Source organism: Quercus suber, unplaced genomic scaffold (assembly GCF_002906115.3).
Source record: "Quercus suber isolate HL8 unplaced genomic scaffold, Cork oak 2.0 scaffold_728, whole genome shotgun sequence".
Lineage (NCBI taxonomy): Eukaryota > Viridiplantae > Streptophyta > Magnoliopsida > Fagales > Fagaceae > Quercus > Quercus suber.
Window position 1 is genome coordinate 290,377 of NW_027070168.1, and position 27,557 is coordinate 317,933.

At 35.7% G+C, this 27,557-nt stretch overlaps 3 protein-coding genes and 1 non-coding gene across 6 annotated transcripts; all 4 read left to right on the top strand.

The window, feature by feature from the left end:
- Positions 1-1,368: 1,368 nt before the first annotated feature.
- Positions 1,369-6,321, top strand: LOC112005489 (pto-interacting protein 1). Of its 2 annotated transcripts, none has more exons than XM_024037744.2 (8): positions 1,369-1,561; positions 3,049-3,160; positions 3,456-3,709; positions 3,798-3,924; positions 4,166-4,439; positions 4,835-4,967; positions 5,090-5,176; positions 5,712-6,321. In XM_024037744.2, exons 2-8 carry the CDS (start codon positions 3,076-3,078, stop codon positions 5,838-5,840), a joined length of 1,089 nt encoding a protein of 362 aa, XP_023893512.1. In that variant the 5' UTR covers positions 1,369-1,561; positions 3,049-3,075; the 3' UTR covers positions 5,841-6,321. The 2 variants fall into 2 exon arrangements, with proteins under 2 accessions (XP_023893512.1, XP_023893513.1); XM_024037745.2 differs by having other exon boundaries at positions 1,370-1,561; positions 3,459-3,709.
- A 4,757-nt stretch (positions 6,322-11,078) lies between these two features.
- Positions 11,079-18,111, top strand: LOC111985953 (probable sugar phosphate/phosphate translocator At3g17430). 2 transcript variants are annotated; one of them, XM_065766648.1, is made up of 10 exons: positions 11,079-11,348; positions 13,379-13,631; positions 13,728-13,835; positions 14,686-14,717; positions 14,803-14,853; positions 15,501-15,562; positions 15,659-15,920; positions 16,729-16,994; positions 17,086-17,174; positions 17,604-18,111. In XM_065766648.1, exons 2-10 carry the CDS (start codon positions 13,548-13,550, stop codon positions 17,682-17,684), a joined length of 1,035 nt encoding a protein of 344 aa, XP_065622720.1. In that variant the 5' UTR covers positions 11,079-11,348; positions 13,379-13,547; the 3' UTR covers positions 17,685-18,111. The 2 variants fall into 2 exon arrangements, with proteins under 2 accessions (XP_065622720.1, XP_023873363.1); XM_024017595.2 differs by lacking the exon at positions 11,079-11,348 and adding an exon at positions 12,491-12,762.
- On the top strand, positions 17,396-17,576 carry LOC111985955 (small nucleolar RNA snoR2/U65). The gene has a single exon (XR_002880092.2). It is a non-coding gene; the product is annotated as a small nucleolar RNA snoR2/U65 (small nucleolar RNA).
- Positions 18,112-21,045: 2,934 nt separating the features above from the next.
- Positions 21,046-21,861, top strand: LOC136064660 (uncharacterized). Its single transcript, XM_065766647.1, has one exon. It carries the CDS (start codon positions 21,046-21,048, stop codon positions 21,859-21,861), a length of 816 nt encoding a protein of 271 aa, XP_065622719.1.
- Positions 21,862-27,557: the final 5,696 nt, after the last annotated feature.

The following is a 27,557-nucleotide window of genomic DNA, read 5'->3' on the forward strand; positions in this document are numbered from 1 at the left end:
TTCAAAGCCATCCCATCACAATAGTATTCATTTAGAAATTAGAGGAGACCTGATTATTTTTTTTCGCTGACCAGAGGAGACCTGACTAGCTACAATCATGTAACGACAAATGTATAATTTAATCAGGACATAACATGACATTTGGCTTTTATTTTTATGTCCCACACATTACGGTGATATTTAGAGTTAAATAATTGACGACCGATTCATGAATCACTCATTTGCTCACATCCGAATTAAAAAGCTTATTGTTTCTCAAAAAAATTAAAAAGCTTATCAAAAATAAAAATCCAAACTAAAAAGTGAATAATAATTAGTCTTTTCACAAAGCGCGGGTATTTTAAATCATAATTGAAACTAGTTATAGTTTGAGTGTGTCCTAAATTTAATAGAAGTTTGATGAATAATTTTAAAATTTTCAATTTATCTCTATGGTCTTAATTTTATATCATTGTAAAATAAGATATCAAATATTTTTTTTAGTTATATACTTTAGATAGATAGATAATATTTCTTTATCAAAAAAATAAAGATAAATATATAATATTTCAAATGATCAAATTCTTCTATATAAACACTCTTACCAGCAGATCAGCTCACTACAATAGTTTATAAAGAGTAATTATAGAATACTTTTATTAGAGTACTATAAATGCATATTTTCTTCTTTTATATAATATTAGGCCTTACTAATTAAATTTATGGTACACATTTATCATACTCTGGAATATTTAATAATTTTTCGTTCATAAGTTTTTCTATGATTACAATCTAATTTAATACCATTTGGGGAAAAGTTAGCGAATATTCTAAAAACATTAGTTTATGATATATTTTTAGAAATATTTTATGAAAAAAATAATAATTAATTTTTGACAATTTTTTAAATTTTCTATAAAAAATAATCTCAAAACTTCCTTAAAATTATTTATTAACAATTGCTCTAAAATAATACTACTATTTTTGATACGGCAAAATCTGTAAAAGTAATTAACGATTGACTAATTACATGTGAACAGTGGTAATCCATTAGCAAAAGTCAAGCAATTAGCCATTACAAAAAAAGACTAATTATTACTAGTAGTATTATTTAAACATAATTAGGGTGTTTCTCAGTCATTGGAAAAAGACTAATTCAGCAAAAAGAAACACTCAAATTTCAAACCAATCAGCTTCCGACACGTAACAAAAATGTTCAAACTTTTGTAGTGTAGTCAAGTCTGGCTAGCTCCACCTCAGCCCACTTTGCCACAGTACCAAATTTAAAAAATTAATTAATTAATTAATTAAAAAATAAAAAATAAAAAAAGTAGTATATATAAATTGCTGTGAAGAAAATCCTGTATTAATTTGTGTATATATATATATATATAAATTTAATTTAATTTTCGAGACTTCAAAGTCTGAAAGCGCTTTTAACCTGCGCACTGTCTCTGCTTATCGTGCGCAGACCTTTTTCGGCTTCGGAGCTCAGATCTCGAAGCTCGCTCCGAATCGCAACACTGATTCAAGCAACAGTGAGCTCTTCGTGTTTTCGCACTATCTTTTCTCCGATTTCCAGGTACGGATCGGTCTCTGTAGCTCTTCGAATTTTTCAGTTACTGTTGGCTTTCGTAAATCTCGTACCAGTTCTCGCTTTGTAAATCAAATTTGGCTTTGAATTCGTAGATGATGAAGTTTCTGACTAAGAAATGAAGTGTTTAGTTATATTATCTAAGCCTGTGATTGATCTATGTTCTTTTTAGTATAACTATTTTCGCTCTATATATATATATATTTTTTTTTTTTTACTTTTTATTTTTTGGTTGTGATTGGTTTTGATCTGCTGAATCTGTGTGCATGTTAGAATATATGATGCAAAGTGAGGTTGTTTGAACTTGAACAATGATATGCAAAAAAAAATTGAGACTGAATTTGTGGAATTTTGAAGTATCTTAATGTGATGAACTAATAGGAATGAGAATTGGAATCAAATCTCATTTGTGCAAGTTTGTGTTACTCAGAATTGTCGTTCCGAGAATTGAATGCATGCAATGTTTGGGGTTTGGTTGCAGGGAAGTTTGTTTTAGGGTTCGTTTATGAGTTTGCGTAAAGCGTTATTTCTTGCGGAGTTTCGTGAGTGTTTTTCGTGTTATAATTGTTGAAACATTGCTCTGATACCTACTTGTACTACTTGATATCTCTAGCGGTTTATGTGTCAATTTGGCTACTAAGGTGGTATTGCAAATTGCAATTATATCTAGGGTCGGAAATGTTATGTTGGAATTTTGAGTAGTTATTTGCGTGCACTTAGATAAGAGTTAATGGGATTGTTTGTTATATGATAGACAATAAGGTATTTATGAAATTAGTTTTGTCATTATTGGGTTTGGATTAGCATGATTTGAGTAGGAATGCCAAGGTTGTAGCCAGTTAGATTGTAACATGGGTGTAACTAGAAGGCTTAATTTAATAGCTAAAATTTAGAGACTTAGGTTGGCTACTGATATTTCTACACTTTTCATTTAGCTTCACATAGGTTCATATTGTTCATTTATTGTCATTGCCATAGGCCACATTATTCTTGGTCTTCTTCTTGTGCATGATAATCTGTCTCATACAGAAAGCCATATGTAGTAGGAATACGGAGAATCTATGACTTGAACTGAGGACTGACCTCAAAAATGAAGGAAGCAAAATGAGGAAAATTTAGATTGCCTTTTCCCCATTATTTTACTTAAAGCCAATCCTTTTAGTGGAAGAAGGAAAATGTATCATGATTCTGATTATGGAATATAGTAGCATGTTGCTTGTGTGTCTATGGTAATACATTCGCATTTATTGAACCATGACAACAACTCATTGCATTTTCTTTGAATAGATTGATGGTATATTGATCCTTTAAACTGCATTATTAAACATTTATTTTTGAAATGGTTCTTTTGAATGTTGATCAACTTCTCATAAAGCACTTCAGCTAGTCTGTTCTATATTTTCAACTCCTGTAAATTTCATGCATAAAAGTTGGAGTTGCTGCTTTGTTCATTTAGTCTGATATTTTTTGATCAGAGAGGAGTATTCTTTAGGCAAAGAATCATGAGCTGCTTCGGTTGTTGTGACAATGATGATTTTCACAAAACTGCTGACACTGGGGGTCAATATGCGGTGAAAAGTTCAGCAGGTAATTTTGTCATCCTAGCTAGAGTTGTTGCATCAAGAATGAATTAATTTAAGCAACTATGTACTTAATCACTAAGAAACACTTGAATCAGAGTTTAAAAAATGTACCTTGGAGACTTGGATTTAAGCTGTATGGTTTATGGTGCTTAATGCCATTTACACTTCACAGACATACACACATGGTTCTCATATACTAACTTTTAATTGTTTCTTTTTTCTTTTGATATTTTATTTTTATATTCTTTTTCTGTGTTCATTCAGTTACTTATTTCGTTAGTGTAATCTGGATTGGCCAGCAGGAAATGATGGAGGTTATCATGCATCAGAAACTGCACCTAAGGGTGCACAAGCTGTGAAAGTTCAGCCCATTGAAGTTCCTGCTTTACTAGTGGACGAACTAAAGGAAGTTACAGAAAACTTTGGGACAAATGCTTTGATTGGAGAGGGATCATATGGAAGGGTATATTATGGGATTCTTAAAAGTGGGCAGGCTGCAGCCATCAAGAAGTTGGATGCCAGCAAACAACCTGACGATGAATTTTTAGCCCAGGTTTAGAGGACAACTGTAACTTTGCTATCTTTGCTATGTCGACAGGATAAGTTAAGCTTTATATTTTTATTAATGGTTGACTTTACAGGTTTCTATGGTATCAAGGCTGAAGCATGACAATTTTGTTCAATTACTTGGTTACTGTATTGATGGAAATTCCCGTATTCTGGCCTATGAGTTTGCGTCTAATGGATCCCTTCATGATATTCTACACGGTATGTAGGTCTTTTATTTGCTAGTCTACATGGTATAGAAGATCAAAGATCAAATTGCTACTGTAAAGGTTGAAGGCATAATAAATTTTTTTATGTTTTTGCTGCATTTTCTTGGTTCATTTATATGCTGAAGTAAGAAAGTTTCATATGCAACTTTTCAATTTATAGTTTAGATTCATTTTTCTGCCATATCACAGTTTCTGAGTAGTGTTAGTGTTCTATTTATCATTTATTTATGCAGGGAGGAAGGGAGTTAAAGGAGCACAACCTGGTCCTGTTCTTTCATGGGCACAACGAGTAAAAATTGCTGTCGGGGCCGCAAAAGGGCTTGAGTACTTGCATGAAATGGCTAGTCCTCACATCATCCATCGTGACATCAAGTCCAGCAATGTACTAATCTTCGATGATGATGTTGCTAAGATTGCAGACTTTGATTTATCAAATCAAGCTCCTGATATGGCTGCACGTCTTCATTCCACTCGTGTTCTTGGAACCTTTGGTTATCATGCGCCTGAGTAAGCAATTTGTGGACATTTGCAATCATATATGTTTTATTGAATAGCCCATCATTTGTTGTATGAAGTGTGATATATAATCATGAAGGAAATTAATGCACTTAACTATGTATGAAATTGTCTGCCAAAGATTTCGTTGAACAACCACGATAGGCATCTCCTTTTGTAACTCAAATAGTGCTCCTTTTGGTTGCTTAGTTATTTTGTGACAACAAATGAAAACTTGGCATTTTCTCCAAGGCTAACCCAACTTCAAAAGGGTTGCAAGTCTTTTACATCCTTATTAAACTGAGCATCAGCTTGGGCTGCAAATGATTCTATATTTATAACTTGATGTGAGACTGCTTTCCTTGAGCACCATACACTTTTTTTCATTCTGTACTTATGTTTGGCAGATATGCAATGACTGGACAGTTGAATGCCAAGAGTGATGTGTACAGCTTTGGTGTTGTCCTGCTTGAACTTCTGACAGGGCGAAAACCTGTTGATCATACATTACCACGTGGACAGCAGAGTTTAGTTACATGGGTACTAAATTGTCCTACTCTTTTCTTATATCTAGCACATCCACTTTGTTTTTAATAATTTTCAACATAAAAATATGTTCCATGCACCCAAGCTAATTACAGTAAGGTTTTGAAATGTGTTAGGCTACCCCAAAACTTAGTGAAGACAAGGTTAGGCAGTGTGTTGATACAAGACTTAATTCAGAATACCCACCTAAGGCCGTGGCAAAGGTATTTACTTTGGCTTATTTTTTATTGTTGCATTCCTCCCTTGTTTTTTGTTTTTGTTAATAATAGATTTGTACCACATTTCTGATTTGGTAGTATTCCTGATTGACAATGCACAAAACATGTCAAACATGCAGCCTCAGAACATAAATTATGCAGGTGGTTAGATATGACACATATGAGTGTAATACTTTAATCCTTTCCATTCCTTTGATGAAGAGAGATAGGTGGTTGTCGGAATATGTGTCAAGGACAATTACAGAGTCTCCGCCCAAAAATAATTTACACTTTACAGCCAGACAATGCTCAATTTTAAAAAATTAAATAAAAGGCAAAAAAGAAAAACCCAAAAGAATACAATGGCTTAGATTTAGGGACTGCCCAGAAATGGAAAGCATTGTTATAAACCTTCAATGCACACTTGGCCTACCTTTGTTAGAACTAAGGCTAATTAGGCCTTAAAAGATCTGTTGCATCAAGCCCTTTCATGGCCGCAAAACATCTAATTTTGTTAACCCTTTGTCTGTCTGAATTACAGATGGCTGCTGTTGCTGCCTTGTGTGTGCAATATGAAGCTGACTTCCGCCCAAACATGAGCATTGTAGTTAAAGCCCTCCAGCCACTGTTACATGCCCGGCCTGGACCTGCCGGTGAAGCACATAACTAGTGATTCTGTCTCTCTGTGCCTGTGAGTGTGCGCATGTGTGCACGCACGTGAGCATGCATATATAACAAAGGGATTGTTTCAGAGAGTGGTGGTAAATTGTTTGATCAAGGTTCCACGTGCTTCCGTTATTTACACACTGTTTATTTGTTCATAGTTTGTGGGGCTGCTTTTTTTCTCGTCTGGAATTATCCTTAATTTTTCTCTCTTTTTCTTTTTCCCTTCCCCCAAAAATGGTTGCCATCTTTACTTAAACTGATGTGTAGCTTACCCCTGTTTGTCATCCCCCCTTCCCCAGGGTCCCTAAAAGTGTACCCAAGTAGCTTTCGCTCTAGAACAAAGCAAGAGGAAAAGGAAAAACCTAGATGCACTCTAGCAAAACATTGTAGTATTGTACCTCGAGTTGGCCTTGGGTGAGACATTGTGTATCTCCATTAATTGGCATATACTTCAGAAATGAAATGTTATAAATATTCTTTTTTTTCGTCTCATTTTGTCATCCATCAAAGGTAAATTGATGAACTTGCTCTCAAACTACAACATGGTGATTCAATGAAGAATGTCAAAAAAAAAACAAACACTGAAATTATAAGTCAAGATGTGATTGTTCTAAGAAGTAAAATGCAAATGGCTGTCACATAACAACTTACAGAAGATCAAGAAGCCTAATTTGATGCTCTCAAATTAGTAGGCGTGTGCATGGGTCGGGTTGAGGAGATTTTTTGACCCAACTCATCATGGTGGGTTAAAAAAAATTCAACCCAACTCAACCCATCACATAAGTCCAACTCAACCCAACTCAACCCACATGGGTCGGGTTGGGTCGGGTTAAACCCATGGATTTGACAAATTATTATTATTAAATTTATTAAATATATTATTATTAGTATATATTATATATTTTAAAATATATAATATTATTATTAGTATATATATATATATATATATATTATATATAAGCACTTATAGTATATAATATTATTATTAGTATATATTAAATTTAAAGCTGATTTTAAAAAAAATTATTAAATTTAATATATTTTAAATATATATTAAATATGGGTGGGTCGGGTCGGGTTTGGCGGGTTTGTAATTTTATGACTCACACCCAACCCGACCAAAATTTTTTGTGACCCAATCCAACCCACCAAGCCTTAAAACATACCCAACCTGGCGGGTCGGGCCGGGTTTGGCGGGTCGGTGGGTTTTCTGCACACCCCTACAAACTAGTATTCCTAATGAAAGCTGCTCTTTGATAGCTTTCTTTTATGCTCCCAGAGCTGAGTATCTAATGTATCGCCGAACAAGATGAGCCAGGAGATGAATAATTGTATCAGGGCTGTTAACTGCCTGTTAAGGGTTTCTTTGTTTTAGTTTAAAATGTCAGTTTATTTATTTTACTGTCAACTTATGTATAATTTTTCTTTTCATTTTTATTATTAAAAAAAAAAAAAAACTCATTTCTTGCAATTACTTTTATGCATATTTCTTAAATGAAATTAACCAATAAAAATAAGATCATTAGCCGTTTATAATCAGTTTGGCATTCTCAAAAGGCATTTAACCGATATAAACTCAAGATAGGATTGCAAAAATTGGATACAAGAAATGAAATTGTAACACATAAGTAAAGAAGAAATTTTTGATTAAGTAGTACAAACTACAAAATATAAGAATTATTCACCTATGACCTATTCATATTCTTAAATTCCAGGAAGTAGAAAAAGATGTTTACAGAATGGGTGATTTATGTATGTTAACAATAGGATACTTAAGGAGCGGCTATGTGACCCTAATGACATTTTTTTCCCCTCATATGTTAGATCCAGCATTCGGAAGTCGAATTCCCTCAACTTTTATTTAATTAAAAAAAAAAAAAAAAAAAAAAAACCTTAAAAAGCTAATGGCCTTTTGGAGAAGTGGCTGTATTTTGGTTGTCTACATCCAACGATCTCTTTGTACTTTTTAAATTTTTTTTTATTTGTTGTCAATTTAATCATTTTGTCTATCTCTATTAATGGATATTAAGCGCCAAAAAAACAATATAATTTTAGTTTTTTTTTTTTTTTTTTAGTTCCTTAAAAGAGAAACCCAAAAATAAAAATAACAATAATAATAAAAATATACTAGTACATGATTTCATCCAATTAAGGGAAACCCATTTAACATAGAGACTTTTTTTTTTCTTTTTTTTTTCATTAAAGAACTCGAATGCAAACTTTTTATGCACAAAATTTTTAAAAAATTACTACTACTTGAATGCAAAAACCAAAAACCAATCTAGATTATTAATCTCAGTCTCTAATTACTCCATTCATCTCAAATTGTTTGCCATGTTTAAAAATCTAACTTTTTAAGAGTACGTCATTTATTATCTTTCCAAAATTACCCTTAAACAAAGTTATAAAAAAATTTAATTTTTTAAATTAAAAAAAAATAGTTATTAGAAATTTGAAATGCAAAGTTATCGGTTGGAATGAACCTCTTTTAGATCATTTTTTTAAAACGTTTGGTAGACTGTAATGATGATTACATATGAATAGAAATAGATATTACAAGGAATGCAAGATGTTGTAATGTAATAATTATTCATATTCAGTTGTTTGGTAACCCTATAGATATTAACTTGTCTTCTTCTCTCTTAAACAAGCTTTGCTTCTCTACGTGTCCAGGGGTGGGAAATTGGTAAAATCTTCAATGGTCATGCTCATGTCTCACACCTATAAAATTTGCCCAAGAAACACTATCACTTGTAAAACTTTATTAACTCAAGAAAACAATACACGAAAAAAGTCACAAATCAAAGAATTATATTATTAAACTATATTTCTCTCCTATTTCTCCACATATTAAACATTTCATTTGTCAAATTGGTTCTCCATGCACTCCATTCACAATACCATTAATAAAATTTGTACATAATTTAAATAATTGAACAAGATGATAATTAAAATAAAATATTAAATATGAATGATCAGAATACCAAGTGCGTGGGTAACCCACCACCAAATTCCTTGAGAGTAATGTTCATACTACAATAAATAACTTTGAGACAGACCCATACTTCAATAGATAACTTTCAACTCTCTGCTTTCTAATATTAATTAATTGATTTTGAATTTTTGAATTTTGATTGTTTAAAGTCACCCCCATAGATTACATTTTGCTATATATCAGACACGTTAATATATATACTCCTAAATATAATCCCAAAATGCACAATTGAATAAAAATATTTTGTTAATATATATATATATATCATTGATATGCTTTGTCGCCAAATTGGCTAGCTGATCAAGGTCACTGTTTCCAATCTCAATATCATAGAACCTCATAGCTATACAAATATCAAATATGGCAAATTTGAAATTGTTATGAATAACAGAAACAGAGAGCGGTACTAGTAGAAATTACAAATCTAAGGCAGAAAAAAAAATCCTAAGAAGAGAGAGCAACAGCTGAGGGTGAGAAAAAGGAAATACCCATACAAATAGATCTCTAATAGCAGAAACAATAGAGAAAAGAAGAGAGAGAGGGAGCAATACTTGTGGAAATTGCAGACCTAAGAGAAGAAAGAAAGAAAAAATTTCCTTGAGAAGAGAGAACATCAACTAAGGGTGAGAGAAAGACAATACCCATATAAATAGATCTCTAGTAGCAGGAAAATAACATTTTAGAGAGGAGGGAGATATAAAATTTAGGAAGGGGATGAAATTTTGGAGAAGATGCATGTAGTAGGGGATTATGGGAATTTTGTTAACATAACAAGGAGAAGGAATTTTGGAGCGGATGTAGGTAGTGGGGGATTTTGGGATTTTTGTTAAGCAGAGCCAATTACATTTAGCAAGGGAATGGAAATAGAGCAAAAAGAAGCAATTTTGGAGAAGACGCGGGTAGTGGGGGATTTTGGGAATTTTGTTAAGAAGAGCCGATTACATTTAGCAAGGGAATGGAGATTCAGTACTTTTAATAAGGAATGACTATTCCTTATTTTAAGGAATAAGGATTTATATGGAATAATTATTACATGTAATAAAAACATAACCAAACAACTGTATAGCTAAACCATAGGAATAGTTATTACATTACAATGTTTATTACAATCTATCAAACGTTCCCTAAGTGACGTGATTAGAAGGGCTCCTAGACTCCTACAACAATTAAATGAATGTTTCACTGTTAGTGTTGGGTATTTTTTTTTTCAATAAATAAAATAAAATCAAACATAAAAAACATACTCCTAATTCAATACAAACACTATTGACTTTGCTTTCAAATTCAAACTTATCGTTTAAATGATATCTAAAAATAAAAATACTCCTAGCTACTATAGTGCGTCTATTAGGAAATTTTTTGTTTTTGTTTTAAATGCTCCCAAAATAAAGTAAGGCATAATAAAAAAAATCTGTAAACTAGTGACTTCTATTTTTAAAAATATGACAATATTTTGAGATATTTCAAAATAGGTAGAGTACATAACCAACAATTTGGAACATAGTAGTACTATTTAAGTATTTATCAATCATTGACTATTAAGACACTCCCTTGTGTTGTTAAGATAAGCTGAACTTTTAAACAGTAGTATTAAAGGCTCCCTTGTACTTAGGAAAATTAGATCTTTTAAGGGAAAAGTTAACGAATGCCCTTAGTGTATTAGTTTATGAAATATTTTTTAAAATTTTTTATGGGAAACAAATTATTAATTTTTAATGACTCTTTATATTTTTCATAAAAGTAATGTCAAGATTTTTCTAAAATAATTTATTAATAATTAGCCTAAGGACAGCTGCTAATATAATGTTTAGTTTTATACGACACTTGAACATGGTTTTTGTATTTTATCCTCTCCCCATAAAAAAAACAACTTATTAGTGTGCGTTTAGCTCTAAATTAAAAAGATCAACTTATTTTATTATTCAACTTATTTTTGCTATTATTTATAGGCCTTATTGCACTTTTTGGTACTATTCATGGGTCTTATGGTACTATTTTAACTAATTTTTATCTTGTACTTTTAGTAAAAAGTTTTCAATTTCAACAAAATATGCGAATCTCAAATCTAGTATTATAATTTTGTTATTTATTTATTTATTTAAAAAGCTTTATATTTTGTGGCATAAATAAATTGTGTGTCAGAGCTCAAGAGAGAAGTATCAAATATCAACCGCCTAATGAATGCAAAAACGACGTCATTGTCATCGATGGGTCTGTAAGCAAAGCATCGTAGTTTATATCTATATATTAATGAATGTTGGCTGTTATGGCAACAAAGGCGAAGCAGAACCAAAAACAAAAACACGCTAATATATAGTATATGGGTTATATTACTCATACACGCCTTTGCCTTTCTATCTTCGGATCTCTCACTCTCTCAAACCCCAAACCCCGATTCTACAATTCTCACCCTAAAAACCTAAACACGACGTCGTTTTCCCATTCTCTCTGCGAACTCCGCCATTCCCTCTCTCTCTCTTTTGAATCAGATTCGCAGCTTTGACTCTCTGTGTGTGTGTGAGTACACTTTTCCCATTCACATTTTGTATATTTGTTTCCACTTTTCTCAACAAAGAAGAAGTAATTGTTTGTAATGTAGCTGTGAAAAATTATGGCAAAGATAGATAATGTCGTGTTTAGTAATTTATTTTGGCCAATAATTAGCTATTTAATTGCTGATTAATTATTAATTTTTTTTTTTTTTTTTTTTCAATAAATAAAATAAAATAAAACATAAAAAACATACTCCTAATTCAATACAAACACTATTGGCTTTGCTTTCAAATTCAAACTTATCGTTTAAATGATATCTAAAAATAAAAATACTCCTAGCTACTATAGTGCGTCTATTAGGAAATTTTTTGTTTTTGTTTTAAATGCTCCCAAAATAAATTAGGGCATAATAAAAAAATCTGTAAACTAGTGACTTCTATTTTTAAAAATATGACAATATTTTGAGATATTCTAAAATAAGTAGAGTACATAACCAACAATTTGGAACATAGTAGTACTATTTACGTATTTATTAATCATTGACTATTAAGACACTCCCTACTGTTGTTAAGATAAGCTGAACTTTTAAGCAGTAGTATTAAAGGTTCCCTTGTACTTAGAAAAATTTGATCTTTTAAGGGAAATTTTTTTTTTATAAAATTGATGTCAAGACTTTTCTAAAATAATTTATTAATAATTAGCCTAAGGACAGCCGCTAATATAATGTTTAGTTCTATACGACACTTGAACGTGGTTTTTGTATTTTATCCTCTCCCTGTAAAAAAAAAACAAACTATTAGTATACGTTTAGCTACAAATTAAAAAAATCAACTTATTTTATTATTCATCTTATTTTTGCTATTATTTATGGGCTTTATTGTACTTTTTGGTACTATTCATAGATCTTACAGTACTATTTCAACTAACTTTTATTTTGTACTTTTAGCAAAAAAAATTCAGTTTTAGCAAAATAAGCGAATCCCAAATCTAGTATTATAATTTTGTTTATTTATTTATTTATTTAAAAAGCTTTATATTTTGTGGCATAAATAAATTGTGTGTCAGAGCCCAAGAGAGAAGTATCAAATATCAACGGCCTAATGAATGCAAAAACGACGTCATTGTCATCGATGGGTCTGTAAGCAAAGCATCGTAGTTTATATCTATATATTAATGAATGTTGGCTGTTATGGCAACAAAGGCGAAGCAGAACCAAAAACAAAAACACGCTAATATATAGTATATGGGTTATATTACTCATACACGCCTTTGCCTTTCTATCTTCGGATCTCTCACTCTCTCAAACCCCAAACCCCGATTCTACAATTCTCACCCTAAAAACCTAAACACGACGTCGTTTTCCCATTCTCTCTGCAAACTCCGCCATTTCCTCTCTCTCTTTTGAATCAGATTCGCAGCTTTGACTCTCTGTGTGTGTGTGAGTACACTTTTCCCATTCACATTTTGTATATTTGTTTCCACTTTTCTCAACAAAGAAGAAGTAATTGTTTGTAATGTAGCTGTGAAAAATTATGGCAAAGATAGATAATGTCGTGTTTAGTAATTTATTTTGGCCAATAATTAGCTATTTAATTGCTGATTAATTATTACTTAATAGTTTTTAATATGAGTTGCTTTGGGGTGATTATATATGATCCAAATTTGAGTTTGTTTTTCCATGCTGGAGATACATAATGTTGTCACTTTAATTTGTTTTTGTTTTTATTTTTTTATTTTTATTTTTTATTGTTCTAATTGAAACAGCAATGGGTGATTACTTATGTGTTTGCTCCAAAATAAGGGAAAGATTACTTTTTGTGTTGTGTTGCTTGATTGATTGATTTAATTGAAAATGTTAAACAATTGGTTGCTTTTTAGTAGAAACTTAAGGTAGTGTTTTATAGGATTTGGATTCATTCTGGACTCTATGATATAATAATAATAATAATAATAATGTGTGTTACTCTTTTGCAAGTTTTAGTGATATAAATGTGGGATTTTTGGTGAAATCTTTTGTATTAATAGTTGGTTTGTTGATAATGGTTGTTGAACAGGGGGAAATCTTTAGTTAAACAGTGTTAATTGCACCATCTTTATGGGGAAATATTCTTGGCGTGCCCCAATTTTTCGTTTGAAAAGCTTGTAGTGTTTGAGGCTTGGCATTTGGCAAACAAGGAGTTATTTTTATTGAAGGGTCTTTGTAGGAATTGTAGTCCGGACACAATGCTCAACAGGGAGCATCTCTTGACCTATATTTACCTTCTAGTCTACATATTGCTTTCATCTGGGGTTATTTTGTACAACAAAGTAAGGCATTCTGTTTTTTCAGCTCCTTTTGTTTTGTCTTGTTTTTGTTTTAAATATTGAATAACGAATATTACTTTTCTTTTTGTTCATTTGCAGTGGGTTCTCTCGACAAGGTACTTCAATTTTCCATATCCTATAACCCTCACTATGATTCATATGGGATTTTCTGGTGTGGTTGCATTCTTTCTCATCCGTGTTTTCAAGGTACGCATAGGATCCTGTTTGAACTGGAGATGCCTTCACTTTGAATAGTCTTTCTGCTTCTCTTCACTAGGTTTGATGCTATCAGCCATTCTTTTTTGGTAATTATAAGGAACTTTGAAGAAAAAAAAATTGTGGTGAAGATTTATTTGAAAGACTAACCCTGAGGAGTAGACATAGGATTTGGCAACACAACTATAACGTTAATGGGGGGTGGCAACAATTTTGTGATATGTGCTCTCTTGCTTTTGTTCCCATTTAACTGCATTGGTGATCATTGTTCATCTTATGATTTCCGGCATTTGGAACTTCTAGGGTCTTAATTTTCACGTTGGAAGATTTAGCATAAAAATGTAAAATACTTGTGCAAGTTTTTGTCTTTGAACAAGCTATCATATGACCTCAGTGTATCAACAGTGTGGTAAACTAAGTCTCAAAACATGTTCCCAACCCAATTTGATGGGATTATGCTTAGTTGAGTGGAGTTGGTTTGAGTACTTTATGTTCAGTTTTAAATTAGTTTGAGATTTGGGATCCTAGGTTGAGTTTGCTCGTATACAATAGAAGAAATGATTTCCTGTAGGACATGAAAAAGGAAGACAGGTATGATGCGGTCCCACATAAAAGATGTAAACATTAAAGAGCTAGTATGGGGACAAATGAAGATTGAAATATACTGTTTAACTTTCTGAAATGTTGTTCTTTGTTTAGGTCTCATCCCTTTTCTTTTTCCACTTTCTTCTCATCTGTTTAATTTGTTATCTGTGCCTAGGTCTACCTTTTCTTTCCTGCATTGTTTTCCCTTAATGCTATTCTTTGTTGGCCAAACAGTTGATATTTTTTATTGGTGCAGGTTGTTTCTCCTATTAAAATGACATTCCAAATGTAAGCTTGTGACATGCACTTTGATTTTTATTTTTTTTTGTGTTATCAATTCTTTCTTCCTTAAGGAATATTCCTGGCTTTGCAGATATGCTACATGTGTCATTCCTATAAGCGCCTTCTTTGCGTCTAGTTTATGGTAAGTAATGTATATTGTAGAATTAGACTTCTTGTTTGAATCCAGTTACTGTGTTCCATCTTCAGCTGGGGACAATTCCAGGATGCTATCTTGAGGCTTTTCTTCATTTATTTTTCCTATGTTTAGACAAGGAGCAACAATTTAAATTAGCTAGTTACTTCCTTAATGTGGTTCTATGTGTAACTTTGAAATTAATAATTACCTAAGATTGTCTCAACCGTGAACAGCGCTACCTAATTCTCCTGGATTGCAAGGAGAGTCGTTTTTTGTTCCTTGTGAGTATTTCCATCGTTATTCAGAAAGGATTGGTTGAGACAATTGATTGGTTATGGGTAGTGTATTTTCTTTCTTTGCTATTATCGAAATCTAAATTTCATGTAGAGTTTCTTGGGCTTAAAATTTTAATTATCAAATGCTTCAAAATGTATGTTAGACAATTGGTTTAGATCATTAGTAATTTTTTATGAGATAATGTGTTCATGACTTGAATACTTGCTTTTGCATCATAATGCAGATTTATCAAAATTAATAATGCGCTCAATCTATTACTTGTTATTTCCATATCCTCAATGGCATGGATTTCATGTTGGTTCTCACATGTTAAATTGTATATTAAAAAATCTCTAATGCATTTTCTTTGTGGGCAGGTTTGGCAATACTGCTTATCTGTACATTTCTGTGGCCTTCATCCAGATGCTTAAATCCCTGAGTATGTTAAGACTCTGTATTTGTATATCATTGTTATGCCTTGGGAAACTAATAAATGGCTAAGTAGTGAATACATCTTAAAATCTGGATTTTACAGTGCCAGTGGCGACATTCCTCACAGCGGTTGTTTGTGGCACTGACAAATTAAGGTGTGATGTGTTCTTGAACATGGTGCTCGTCAGTGTTGGAGTTGTCATTTCCTCATATGGGGAAATTCACTTTAATGTTCTGGGTACGGGTTATCAGGTCATGGGAATGTTTGGTGAAGCTCTCAGGCTGGTCTTAACACAAGTTCTTCTTCAGAAGAAGGGCTTAACTTTAAATCCTATCACCAGTTTATATTATATAGCTCCATGCAGGTATATTATTCTCACGTATTTGGAACCTTTGAATGATAGTCCCATTTGTGGGTTTGAATTGTTGATTCAAGCATGAATGGTTCTTTTGTGATAGTTCAGATCTTTAAATAACTTGATCTTGTTATGCTTTAAACCCCCCCCCCCCCCCCAAAAAAAAAAAAAAAAAAAAAACTAATTGAGGATTCATGAATCCTCTTTGGTCTTTATTACATCTTTGACAATAATGCCCCTCCTCACTACTTTCATGTCATTCTTGGCCTTCCTTTGGCCCGTTTTTCTTCCTTAAGCTTAAATCACTCATTTGCTTCAGTATATTTCTAGATCTTTAATCAATTATTATACTGAATTGTGGATCCGGCTTGTGTTTAGTTCAGGAGTGAACTGGACACAGCCACATGTGAAGATGTATCCACTGTGTCCCTGAAATATTATCTGGTGCCTCTGATCTTTTTGATCATTTATTGATGGTATTTTATCTTGCATGGTTTTGATCACTTCTTCATGTCATCTATGACTTTACTATGATATTGAGAATGATGGGAGTCAGCTATTTCCTTCCAACATTGCCTAAATTGTGCTCTTCTCATGCATTGTTCCTTGGGCTGCTAAATTTTAATGTGACTCTTGAGGAAAGCCCATTTCAGTAACAACATTATGGAAAGAACATTTTGGGGAGTGTGGGAAAAGCAAAATAAAAATGACTCTGTTTTTGATTCCAGATAAATCATTTGATATGCAGTCTGTGGGTAAAATTATAGTTTTATGCTGTTCTGCTGAATTGCTCATTCCCATCCATTGTCATGTGCAGCTTTGTCTTCTTGTTTATTCCTTGGTATTTTCTAGAGAAGCCTGTAATGGAAGTTTCCCAGATTCAGTTCAATTTCTGGATATTCTTCTCAAATGCACTTTGTGCTCTAGCTTTGAACTTCTCAATTTTCTTAGTAATTGGTAGAACTGGAGCTGTAACTATCCGTGTTGCTGGAGTTCTGAAAGACTGGATTCTCATTGCCCTTTCAACTGTTCTATTTCCTGAGTCTCTGATCACTGGGCTCAACATAATTGGTTATGCAATAGGTACGTTTTTGGCATGTCATTTGTTTTGACTTAAAACTTTTTTCTAGTTGATATTTATGTTTACAATAGAAGTAATTCTCTCTTTCTGCAGCTCTCTGTGGTGTTGTCCTGTATAACTACTTGAAGGTCAGGGATGCTCGTGCATCTCAACTTCTTATCGAAAATCTCCCAGAAAGAGTGGTAATGGTTAATCTTTTCCACTAGTCTTATTGTATTGTAGCCTTGTAGGTTGATTGGTATATATGCTCTTTTTAGTGTATGACTTATTGGAACAACTTTTTTAGTTTTTTGCTGAAAGTGTGCTAAAGTATACTTGTATTTTGAAAAATTGAAAAAAAAGTAAGAAAAAGTGAGATTTTAAAAACTTGTTCATTAAACTAAAAGCAAAAAAACTGCCTTAAAATCCAATGCCAAACAGACACTTAATCTTAAATATGTGAAAAATATTTCCTCAACAGCTTTGACCGGTGATGCTATGATTGGACCAACTGACTAAGAGCATTTTTGTGTTTCGCATCTTGATAGGAACGTGTGGATCTTACAAAACATTGGTCCACGGAACTGCTTTCCACGATTACATTCTTATCTTTTTATTTTCAAACGTTGCAGGAGTTGAAGACGGAGAAGGCATCTGATCTGTATGACCCCAATGACAATGTACACATCATTAGTGGTGGAAGGAATGTATGAATAATTTTGTTCCTGATTCAAATGTGGATGAAGTAGCTGGTTTAATTTCTTCCTCGAGTATGTCTCATCTCTCATCTTGTGAGAAGCCAGCTTTGTAGTAATACAGCTTAGAATCTGAGAACGAATTGCAAAAGTAGCCAGTCAAGGTATAAATCCTTCTTTTCTTATTGTGGAAATATATATATTTTTTTCCACGGGGCATCTTTATATATATGAATATGACTATAAATTGATTCACCGTTAAGACTTTGAGCAAGCAGTCAGGTTTAGTTTCATCCAAATTGTTCATTGAAAGTGCCATTCCTTAGCAGAAAATTATAGAATATACTGGCAGTACAATAAATGTTGAACAATACTCGGCCATATTGTCCTTAGGCTTGTAACTTCGAATGTTGTTTAATCTATGAGGAAAAAGTTTACCTCTAAATCAGTGGCAATTGATAAAATCATACTCTTATACTTTTCAGTCACTATGACTTATTTAATTTAATGAGTCATGTGATTTGTTTAAATAGTATGTGTAAATAATTTTATTTTTCACCACATAAAGGATCTCCTTTCAACCGGTTTGAAGGAAAATTTTACACATATTTTCACACTTTTTCACCCACACATATTTCTAAAAAATACAAATAAAGTTATTAGAACAACGTTACCAAACGGCCCTTATCAGGCAGATGATAAACTATTCTTCAAAATCTTTCATATTATTGTGATTATATCTTTTGGAATTTTATTAAAAAAGAAGTGTTGGTTGAAAAATATATCACGACAAATGTTACAATAGCCAAGAGCTGGTGGACTGTGATTTAAAATGGGCCATCTGCCTAATACAATGGATGATGTAAGGATATTACTTTAGTTTCTATTCAAAGGTGTTCGTGGTACCAAAAGCATGACTCCTAAACTCTATCTCAAAGAAAAAAAAAAGGTCCATTTGGTCTACTTCATTTTATCTTTTCTTCTGCATTTGTCGAATGGGACTACTTGCTTTGCAAACCAAAATTAAATAAATTTGAGACTACTTTAGTTAGTGGGCATTTGCGTCCCCAAAAAAAAAGAGAAAAAAGTGGGTTTGGCCCACTTCTTGAACTTTTGTTTTAAATATATAATGGCAAGTATTAATTTCTAATTAAAATAAAATGAGATTCTAGTTAAAAAAGTATTAGAGATAAGTTAAACTCAAAAAAAGCAACTCTTTTTATTACTTTACTGATTATAATATTTTATTTTTAAGATAAGTAAATGGTAGAGCATTAGGTATTTTATTTTTGAGAAAGAAAGTCTAGTGCCACAAATTTTGTCACAACTCTGCTACGTGGCGAGTAAGTGGTGGAAATAAAATAGTGGGTTCATGATTTTACTACTCACGAGTTGCCACGATTTTCTTTCTACTACTTACAACTTGCCATATAACAAAGTTGTGGCAAAGTTGTGAAAATTTTGTAGCACTGGACTTACTCTTTTTGAGATAAGTAAATAATAGAGTAGTAGGTGGGGTTCAAACTACAAACAAAGAGGACTGCACTTGGGATGCTGCTTTACTAATAACTCCTATACTTGAATAGTAATAGGAATGTCCAATAATTCCTAATAGAGTATCTTCTAAAAAAAAAAAGAAAAAAAAAAAGAAAAAGAAAAAAGATAACTCCTCATTAATTCATTATGGAGTCTAAAAATAAAAAAATTCTTCCAAAGTTTTTAGGGTAACTCTTATTTGGCTAACTCTACTATGGAGTTGCTAAAATTCTATCTATTTATTTTAAAATGAGTGGATTAGACTTTACCTTATCCTTAACATTTAAACAAATTATCACCACTTTGATATTATTCAAATTGTTAATGACACGACAAATTTAATTCACCAATTTTGACTACTGCACACCCTTGATGCGATGATTACTCCACAAGTATAAGTGCTTGTGGAGTGTGGGAGGTAAGGGCCTTGGTTTAAGTCTCTAGGAGGGAGTTTCACATACATATACACTTAGATTAGGGTAGAGTATAAATTTTATCTTGTATATAAAAAAAAATTCCACCAATTTTCAAAATTGATGGATAGAATTTAGAAACTCATGAAATTATTCAAATAACTCAATTGAATTATAATTAGAAGGAGAATGTATCTTATAAGACAGTCTCATGAATTTTCTCTATTATAATTAACATGTGAGATCCACATGTATTGGACCCACACATTGTAATAGCGAGATGTCCCATAAAATAATTTTTCAATTAAAAGAAGGTGACAAGCTTTAACAAAATTGAAAAGCACGGGAGCCAAAAATCATTAAAAAAAAAAGCTCAACATTCTGCTCTCAAACACTTCAAAATTCTGTAAAATGCTAGTTCAACATTGTGGCGTTTGTAAAATTTTATTCTCTTCTATTTATTCAATCTTTTTCAGAGTCCTCTTTTTAAACTCTAACAAATTTATGATAAATATTGTAATTTTTGTAATTGACGTATAAAAAAATTTGAAAAGATAGATGTATGCTGTATTTGAAAAGAAGATAACTAACATAATAAAGTTGTAGTTAATTTAAAATTTGACTATTGACAAGATTGATAAGTACTGACGAAACTGTCAAGTCTATCCTATGTGGACGAGTCCCTCGATATGGACGAGTATACCCTCAGGATAGACGACGTGGAAGACAACACTACTGACGAGGGCATCTAGGCCATTTAATACAATCAACTAAACGGATATACCTTCAACTGTATGAACCGTTTGAAGACATTGATGCCTCATTACACAGCCCCAAAACCTTACCAAAAGGAGCATTAAGACCTCCATAACTCCTCCAATGGCTAGGAACCATGAGAGCATATATAAAGCCCACACACTCCCACGAAGACGAGAGAGAGATATACAAGTAAGAAAGGAGATTGTTTCTTTGATTTCTGTTCATCTTATATTGCTTTATTTTGGAAGAGAGTTTCATATTCTGACTTTGGCATCGGAGACATTGTGGCAGGCACCACACCGGTGACCATCGGTGAAAGTTGAAGGATCATCTCCATCCGACCAACATTACTGACGAGCTTACACTCATCAGTTTGGCGCCGTTTGTGAGAAACGACATTTTCATGTTCAAACTCGAAATAGTGGTTTCTTATTCTTATTCTTTTTAAGATGGAGTCCAATCAAGATTCTACAGCCCTAGCTAAGCAAGTTCAGGCCCTTGCAGCCACAGTTGAAGAGCTGACTAGGCAGAACTAGGAAATGAAGCTACGACTTCAGCAGGAGGAAAATCGTTCGAGGGGAAATTAGGAAGACGAAGGGGATAGCTACAGAAGAAATGACCATCGAGGACCAAACACTCCCGCCGAGCAAAATTCAGACCTTCTTCGGGAGATGAGGAGGGAGATGGACGAACTAAGGAATGCCATCAAGGAAAAAACAGAGCGGAGTGTGGATCGGATGGTCCGAGCGACGGATTCGCCATTCATAACAGCAGTCCTCGACTGTTCAATGCCGTCAAAATTCTGGTTACCTCAGCTCGAGCCCTTTGATGGGCTGAAGGACCCCCAAGATCACCTAAATACCTTCAAAACGACCCTGGGACTTCAGCAGCCCCCAGATGAAATATTGTGTCGTTCATTCCCAACAACACTCAAGGGAGCTGCCCGGGAGTGGTTCACAAAGTTGCCAACGTCGTCCATCGACACATTCGAGCAGTTGAGCAACGCCTTCCTGCATCACTTTATTGGAGGACAACGACCAAAGAGAACCGCGGATCACTTGCTCACCATTAGGCAGGGAGAGAAGGAGACCTTGAGGTCATATGTGAAACGCTTTACCAGGGAGACATTGGAGGTAGACGAGGCTGACGATATGGTGCAGTTGACAACTTTCAAGGCAGGGTTGAAGTCCAGAGAGCTCGTTACCTCACTCGCGAAGAACCCCCCAAAGACGATGGCTGAAATGCTCCTTAAAGCGCAGAAGTACATGAACGTTGAGGACGCGTTGGCTGCTATCAGGGACGGAGATAGACCGGGGGACAAAGGGAGAAGGGAAGACGACCGTAGAGGACACAAGCGGGACCGTCTGGATCGTCGAAATAATGACGGAGTCAGAAGAAAAGATGATAAAAGTCCACGAACGGTAAAATTCACCCCTCTTGTTATGCCTGTTGACAAAATTCTAACGCAGATTAAAGATGAACACTAACTTAAATGGCCACGGCCATTACACTCGTCCCTTAGCGTCCGTGACAGGAGTAAGTATTGTCGATTTCACAAAGATCATGGCCATTACACCGAGGATTGTAGGGATCTCAAAGAGCAAATAGAGGAATTAATACGAAAAGGGAAGTTGCAGAAGTTTATAAAGAAGGGAGAGTACAACAAATTTCGAGACGAAAACAAAGGCCAATATGAGTCCTTATCCAAGAGCAGAAGCCGTCAGTCCCAGCCTCTTCAAAATGTGATCGGGGAAATACAGACGATCGCAGGGGGGCCTGTCACAGGAGGCTCATTCAAATCACTTAAGAAAACACATCAACGACAGGTGAATGGCGTCCACATGGTGCCCCCACCTAAGTACAGACGAACTGATCAGGATATGACCTTTAATGAGAATGACGCTAGAGGAGTGAAACAGTCTCATAATGACCCTTTGGTTGTAATGCTTACCATAGAAGGGTTCAACACCAAAAGGATTCTCGTGGACAATGGTAGTTCTGCTGACATCATTTACTTTCCTGCATTCCAGCAACTGAAACTGGATCTAAGAAGACTACGTCCGTTTGATTCCTCCCTCGTTAGCTTCAGCGGTGACAGAGTATATCCCAAAGGCATAGTGACGCTGGCTGTAACAGTGGGAACATACCCGAAGCAGTTGACTCGTCAGATAGACTTCTTAGTAGTAGATTGTCCCTCGTCATATAATGTCATTATTGGGAGGTCAGCACTCAACAAGTAGAAGGCGTCCATATCCATCTACTGCATGAAGGTAAAATTCCCAACAGAAAATGGTATTGGTAAAGTTAAAGGAGACCAAGTTCTAGCTCGGGAATGCTACCAGGCTGTTTTAGCAGCTAAGGAAAACCACACGTGGACAATAGAAGAAAAAGAGGAAGAAAAGGTAGAGGCACTGGAAGCAGTGGAGCTGATCGAAGGGGAAGCAACGAAAACAACCAGAATAGGGACGACCCTAAGTCCTGAGATGAGAACGAAGCTCATTCAGTTTCTTAAGGAGAACTTAGACGTCTTTGCCTGGAGCCATGACGACATGTCAGGCATATCTCCAGAAGTCATCCAACACAGGTTGAATGTGGACCCAGAGAGGAAGCCCATCAAGCAGAGACGAAGAACCTTTGCGCCCGAGAGAGACCAAGCCATCACCGACGAAGTGAGCAAACTCTTGACTGCAGGCTTTATCAGGGAGGTATATTATCCAGATTGGCTTGCAAACATCGTTCTAGTAAAGAAAGCAAATGGGAAATGGAGGATGTGTGTGGACTTCACAGACCTAAACAAGGCCTGCCTGAAGGACAGCTTTCCTCTTCCGAGGTTAGACCAGCTCCTAGACTCTACGGTTGGACACAAGCTGTTGACATTCATAGATGCGTTCTCAGGGTACAACTAGATAAAAATGGCTGACGAGGACCAGGAGAAAACCGCCTTCATTACCAGTTAAGGGCTCTACTATTATAAGGTAATGTCGTTTGGACTGAAGAACGTAGGAGCGACTTATCAGAGGTTGGTAAATAAAATATTCGTCAAGCAGATAGGTAGGAATATAGAGGTGTACGTCGACGATATGCTCGTCAAGAGCAAGGAAGAGCTTGCACATCTGGACGACCTTAAGGAGACATTCGATACCCTCAAATAATACCAAATGAAGTTGAATCCTGGTAAATGTGTTTTTGGTGTTGCCTCCAGAAAATTCCTGGGATTCATGGTGTCTCAAAGAGGAATAGAAGCAAATCCTGAAAAGGTACAGGCCATAATCAATATGGCATCACCTAAGACCACCAAGAAGGTCCAGAAGCTCACAGGCCGGATTGCAGCACTCAACAGGTTCATCTCTAGAGCAACGGACAAATGCTTGCCTTTCTTTAAGACCCTGAAGCAAGCCTTTGTATGGACCGACGAATGTGAAGCGGCATTCCAAGAGCTCAAACGTTACCTTAGCAATCCGCCACTTCTAAGCCCGTCCAAAGAAGGTGAAAACTTGTATTTGTACTTAGCAGTATCATCTACAGCTGTTAGTGCAGCCTTGATCCGAGAAGAAGATAGGAAACAGCTTTCAGTTTACTACGTCAGCCAAGCTTTCCAAGGAGCTGAATCCAGGTACCCAAAAATAGAGAAAATCACGTTCGCATTGATGGTGGCCTCACGCAATCTCAGGCAATACTTCCAGGCAAACCCAATCTTAGTGATGACGGACCAACCCATCAAGAAGTCTATGAGCAAGCCCGAAGCAGTTGGGAGGATGGTCCAATGGGCGATTGAACTCAGCCAATTTGACGTGGAATACCATCCCAGGACGACCATTAAAGCACAAGCGTTGGCAGACTTCATCGCCGAGTTTATCTATCCAGACGAGCCCAACCATGCCAGCAAGGACAAAACATGGGTAATGCAAACTGATGGCTCGTCAGCCCAAAAAAGAGGGGGAGTAGGGGTCATCATAACCACTCCTGACGGAGAAGTATTGAGATATGGTGTTCAGCTAAAATTTCCCGCCACCAATAACGAGGCTGAGTACGAAGGAATTCTGACAGGCTTAAGGCTCGGAAAAGAGCTTGGGGCCAGGAACCTACTGGTCCAAAACGACTCAAAGTTAGTAATTGGGCAGATCAGAGGAGAATACGAAGTAAAAGAAGAAAGAATGCAGAAATATCTCAAATTGACGAAGCACTTGACTTAAGAATTCGAAAAAGTGGAGTTTATCCAAATCCCGAGAAGCCAGAATAGGGTCGCAGACGAAGTTTCAAAGATAGCCTCGTCGAAAGAAACAGAATCGAAGACAGATTTGATGATTGAGATTTAGAAAAACCCCACCATAGAAGAAATTTTAACATTCGCAGTCCAGAGCACAAGTAGCTGGATGACGCCCATCATGTCCTTCCTCCAGGATGGCCACCTACCTCAGGACGCAGATGAAGCTAGGAAGATCAAGAAGAGAGCCGCCAGATTCACGATTCTCAATGACACCTTATACAAAAGAGGTTTCTCCATGCCCTACTTGAGGTGCGTTGACGAAGGAGAGGCCAAATACGTCCTAAGAGAGGTCCATGAAGGAATTTGCGGAGACCATGCAGGACCAAGATCCTTGGTGAGAAAGATTATGTGAGCAGGGTACTTCTGGCCAACCATGCAAGATGACGCATCAAGGTTCGTCAAGAAATGTGACAAGTGTCAGAGGTTCGGGAATATTCAACGATTGCCATCAGAAAAGCTGACGTTGATAACATCTCCGTGGCTGTTTGCACAATGGGGAATTGACATCGTCGGCCCCCTGCCTCAAGGCAAAGGTCAGGTAAAATTCTTGCTAGTTGCTATTGATTATTTTACTAAATGGGTTGAAGCAGAGGCATTGACGACCATCACTGAGACCAGAATCCAGGGTTTCGTGTGGAAGAATATAATCTGCAGATTCGGGATTCCAAGGACAATCATATCAGACAACGGACGATAGTTTGATTGCCAGGGTTTCAAAGACTTCTGCTCGGGCCTGGGCATCAAGAACCAGTTTTCATCACCAGGCCACCCACAGGCGAATGGACAAACGGAAGTGACGAACCGCATGTTGCTCAAAATCATAAAGACCAAATTGGACGATGCGAAGGGTGCCTGGCCAGAAGAACTGCCCAACGTCCTGTGGGCCTACAGAACCACGACAAGAACCCCAACGGGAGAGACTCCCTTCAAACTTACCTACGGTACAGAAGCAGTGATCCCTGTCGAAGTGGGAATAACCAACACCATACGAGAAGCGTTCAATGAAGAAGAGAATGACGACCTATTGCGAGTTGACCTAGATTGCCTTGACGAAGTACGAGACAAAGCCTTCAGCAAGATGACAGAATACCAAAAAAAAATGACAGACTACTACAACAGAAGGGTGAAGCTCAAGAGACTCAACATAGGAGACCTCGTCCTGCGCAAAGTAACCCAGGCAACCCAAGCAACCAAATACCCAACTCAAGGAAAGCTCGGCCCCACGTGGGAAGGACCATACAAAGTCATTCACTACTCCAGACAAGGCAGCTACCACCTGGAGACCCTAGACGGACAAAGGCTCCCAAGACCATGGAATATTGAACATTTGAAGAAATACCATCAGTAGATGTAATGGAAAGACGTATTCGTCATTAACAATCAATAAATGAACTATTCAGCCAATATTTGTGTACAAACAGGGCTGAAGAAACTAACGAAAGCCAAAAATGGCTACGTAACAAGATTCCGCTTAGACGGATGTAAGTTATTGACGAATAAATCCACCTAAAAGCCAAAAATGGCTAAGTAACAAGATTCCACCTTGACGGATGTACGTTACTAACGAAGATAATATCACTAAGAGTGATTAAAAAGCCAAAAAATGGTTAAGTAACAAGATTCCGCTTAGACGGATGTAAGTTACTGACGAAGATAATATCACTAAGAGTGATTAAAAAAGCAAAAAATGGCTAAGTAACAAGATTCCGCTTAGACGGATGTAAGTTACTGACGAAGATCACTAAGAGTGATTAAAAAGCCAAAAATGGCTAAGTAACAAGATTCCGCATAGACGGATGTAAGTTACTAACGAATGTATACGCGCCAAATTGGCCAAATAATAAAATGCCAGAAGAAAAGGCTAAATGGCAAGACTCCATCTTGACGGAAGTACGCTACTGACGGTTAACAAACAAATATAAGGTGCCACCAAGATGACATACACGACAAGCATGCATCAGATCAAAAATCGTGCAATCACGAATATGAGTAAGTGCCAAAGAAATAAAATTAAAAGCCTGAAACTAGCAGGCCAATTACCACTGTTTTTACAACTAAGAGCCCATAAACGCTGGGCTAAAAACGCTGTCCTCAAAATAAATAAAATTGTTCAGAAAATAGATTTACAAAAAGAAACAAACGCCCAAAACATGACCGGCATCACAAAAAGAAAGAAATTTTTGCTAAGTGTCAAATTTGTCCAGAAGCGTTGTCCGCAGGGGCATCCTCGGTACGAGCGGCATCATCAAGAGCGTCAGCTGGAGCTTCAGTCTTGGTGGCAGACGATTGAACAGCCTCGTCAGCCACCATTTCTTGATCCACCTCTTCCAGATCCAGCGCTTCCATGTTCACTCCGGAAGGGTGCTTGACGAGGTATCTCCTCAAAAGCTCGAAACCCTTGAAATACCAACTGAGGAGCATGGTGTTGTACTCGTCAGTGGTCTAAAAGGCTGCTATTGATCTAGCTGCGATGGTCTTAAGGCTCTCTTTGGCTGCAATAATCTGCTCGTCCTTCTCAATGGTCAGTTGACGCTCCACCCTAAGATCGTCTGTAAGTTTCTTTGCCTGCTCTCTCAAGGTATTCGTCGTACCCATGGATTCGATAAGATCCTTCTTCAAGGCAGAATTCTCCGCCTCCAATGCCTCCACCTTAGAAGTTAGAGATGCCACCTTTGCCTCTTGAGTAAGATACTCAGAAGAGAGATAAAGACTCTCCCCGAGCACCTAAAAGAGAGTTAGAGGCATTAAAAAAAAAAAAAAAAAAACCGAGGAAGAGGTACCTGAATGATCTTATGGACGTGGCCAGCGGCTACCCCACTAAGGGGGACACCGGACAAGGCCTTTAAGTCGGCAGCTGTTACTACTTCGTGGGCTCGGTCCACCGCCATTTTCTCGTCGTTCCAAATGGTAGATGGA